This window comes from Salvelinus sp. IW2-2015, unplaced genomic scaffold (assembly GCF_002910315.2).
Source record: "Salvelinus sp. IW2-2015 unplaced genomic scaffold, ASM291031v2 Un_scaffold6420, whole genome shotgun sequence".
NCBI lineage: Eukaryota > Metazoa > Chordata > Actinopteri > Salmoniformes > Salmonidae > Salvelinus > Salvelinus sp. IW2-2015.
Window position 1 is genome coordinate 21341 of NW_019947682.1, and position 2649 is coordinate 23989.

At 43.1% G+C, this 2649-nt stretch overlaps 1 protein-coding gene across 2 annotated transcripts; it reads right to left on the reverse strand.

Annotated features, from left to right (window-relative positions):
• Positions 1-35: 35 nt before the first annotated feature.
• Positions 36-2174, reverse strand: LOC112078876 (H-2 class II histocompatibility antigen, E-S beta chain). Of its 2 annotated transcripts, XM_024144981.2 has the most exons (5): positions 1696-2174; positions 1080-1361; positions 822-935; positions 646-728; positions 36-465 (listed from the first exon to the last, which is right to left on the reverse strand). In XM_024144981.2, exons 1-4 carry the CDS (start codon positions 1943-1945, stop codon positions 673-675), a joined length of 702 nt encoding a protein of 233 aa, XP_024000749.2. In that variant the 5' UTR covers positions 1946-2174; the 3' UTR covers positions 36-465; positions 646-672. The 2 variants fall into 2 exon arrangements, with proteins under 2 accessions (XP_024000749.2, XP_024000748.2); XM_024144980.2 differs by having other exon boundaries at positions 38-728; positions 1696-2173.
• Positions 2175-2649: the final 475 nt, after the last annotated feature.

The window sequence follows — 2649 nt, forward strand, 5'->3', positions numbered from 1 at the left end:
GGGCTGTATCCAGGCACTCAGCGTTGTGTCGTACAAAAGAACAGCCCGTTGGCATGGTATATTGGCCGTATACCACACCTCCTTGGACCTTATTGGTTAAATATAGCCTACCCCTTGCGAATCTATCAACAAATACCCAAACAAATGAAAACTGCTAAATAAAACTATTTTAATAAAAGACAAAGCCAAGTTATCAATAACATCAGTTGCCAATAGAAACAAGAATTAGAATCAAAACCTAAGAAAGAACAATTCCATAAACCAATCTTGTTTGTCACATCTGAAAATACCTTACAAAATCATATCATAGATCTAACGTCTCAGACGCACAGGATGTGGACATAGATTTGATCAAGTTGGCCACTCGGTGGTAAACTGTTGATCTGAATGCCGTGATTCTGATCCCCATAGAAGGGTCTTGGGAGTTTCTGGCTGCAACCTCTCCTCTCCTCCAATGCAAAAGGCCTGGGAGACAGAGAAGACATTATGCTTGGAATGATTAAGTGGTAGTCTGGGTACCAGTCTTTTTAGCTGACATTCCACTACTTGACCTCCTTGACATATGTCACGGAAAAGGCAACAGGGAGTGGAATGTTAGCTAAAAAGACCTGAACCCACTTAATTAGTCTGGGTACCAATCACAACCTTCAGAAGGCAGACTGGTGTGAACCACTAGATGGTGCCATAACTTTCTAGCAGCGCCATGGTCGGCACCAACACTCGTCCTTCTGAAAGAGAACGAAAAAGATAAAGTTGCATTTCAAATTTGGACTTGAAAAGTATTTGGTTGTTTTGACATAGAATAGCCTGTGTCTCCTCACCAGTAGATTTCTTCCTGTAGTAGATCAGTCCAGCTGCTATAAAGACCACCCCCAGCAGCAGCCCACAGGCCCCGATCACCATCTTATTCCTCTCAGGACCAGGCATGGAGGGGTCTGTAATTACACAAACAATTAAGACATACATCTTATAATAAATAGACTTATAAACCCTCCCTCCCAAGCACTCGTATCTCATTCAGACACTCCAAGTCCACACACACACACACACTTACCCCAGTCATACACACACACACTTACCCCAGTCATACAGTTTGGGCTCAGTGAGGCTGAAGTGCTCCACCATACAGGTGATTCTCTCTCCAGGTGTGGGTGTGTACTCCAGGTGCGAGTGGATCTGGTAGGTCCAATCCCCATTGACCAGCTCCTCTGTGGAAGTCACATTTGAGGTCACTTCCTGTCCGTCCCTCAGCCACGTCACTCTGATGGGTTTGGGGTAGAAGTCGTAGGCGCTGCACACGAGCATGGCCAGGTGTCTGGTACTGAACGGCTCTACTGACCTCAGCCTGATGTAGGGCTCAACTGGAGAGAGAAGAACATACTGGGCTCTTCAGGGCTCACCTCATGCTCTTTTCATGACGTTCATCTATCTCATCTAGTATGTACTCCTCCTTATCACTACCATCGAGTATGTACTCCTCCTTATCACTACCATCTAGTATGTACTCCTCCTTATCACTACCATCTAGTATGTACTCCTCCTTATCACTACCATCTAGTATGTACTCCTCCTTATCACTACCTAAGTATGTACTCCTCCTTATCACTACCATCTAGTATGTACTCCTCCTTATCACTACCATCTAGTATGTACTCCTCCTTATCACTACCATTGAGTATGTACTCATACACTCACCTGCCTTATCTAGTAAGTACCCATACACCACAGGAACGTTGCTGCTGCAGTATTTCTTCATTTCTTCTCTCCTCGCGGCCAGAAAAGCAGGGCCTTTGCAGGCCGTTTCAGTGAAGTTCTTCATCCATTGTGTGTAGACTGTACATTTCTCTGTTGTGCTGTTGTATTGTCCCAGTAACTTCTTGTTGCCGTAGACCTGCAGCAGAAACTCAATATCACGGGGATCCTCAGAGCTGAACCGACACCTCATCTCAAAGCGTCCAAAATAGCCATCTGTCAAATAAACAGTCACAAACAAGATGATATCTGGAGGTCTCGTTTCTCTTCTTTCATAATATCATCTGATCAACAAACCAGAGAAAACAAATACATTCTGTGGATTTCACTCTTTACGTATCTTTGTCTATAGAAATATAAGATGGAATAATTATTTATCAAAATACACACATGTTTAGTGCACGATTACAAGAACACAGAGGATGACACACTTTGGCCACTATATACTTAAAACAAGGGTGAAATTGTGGTGTAGATATTGGGGGGGTGGGGGGGGGCAGCAGACAGGGGTCCAGGGGGTCCTCCCCTGCAATGTTTTTGAACATTTTAAAATGCATTTCCTGCGATTCTACACAGCTTGACATGACTTATTATGCCTCTCTTGAGGGTTATTTTGAGGGATATATGGAGGGGTATTTTGAAAACACAGTATAAGTGGAAAGTTGAAGGCCCCTCCCCCCCCCAAAGAAAAAAATGTATATCATTTTTAGGGATAACAAATTTGGGGGGGAAATAGCTAAGAGAAAAATGTGCAGGTTTATACTGCTATTCTACACATTTTGTCATGAATCAGAGACAATTTTGAAGTTTGACAGGTAATTTCTTGCAATTCTACACATTTTGGGCAGAGAAAAAAAATGCTCTTTTATAGCTCATCTCATGCTATTCTTCAGATTT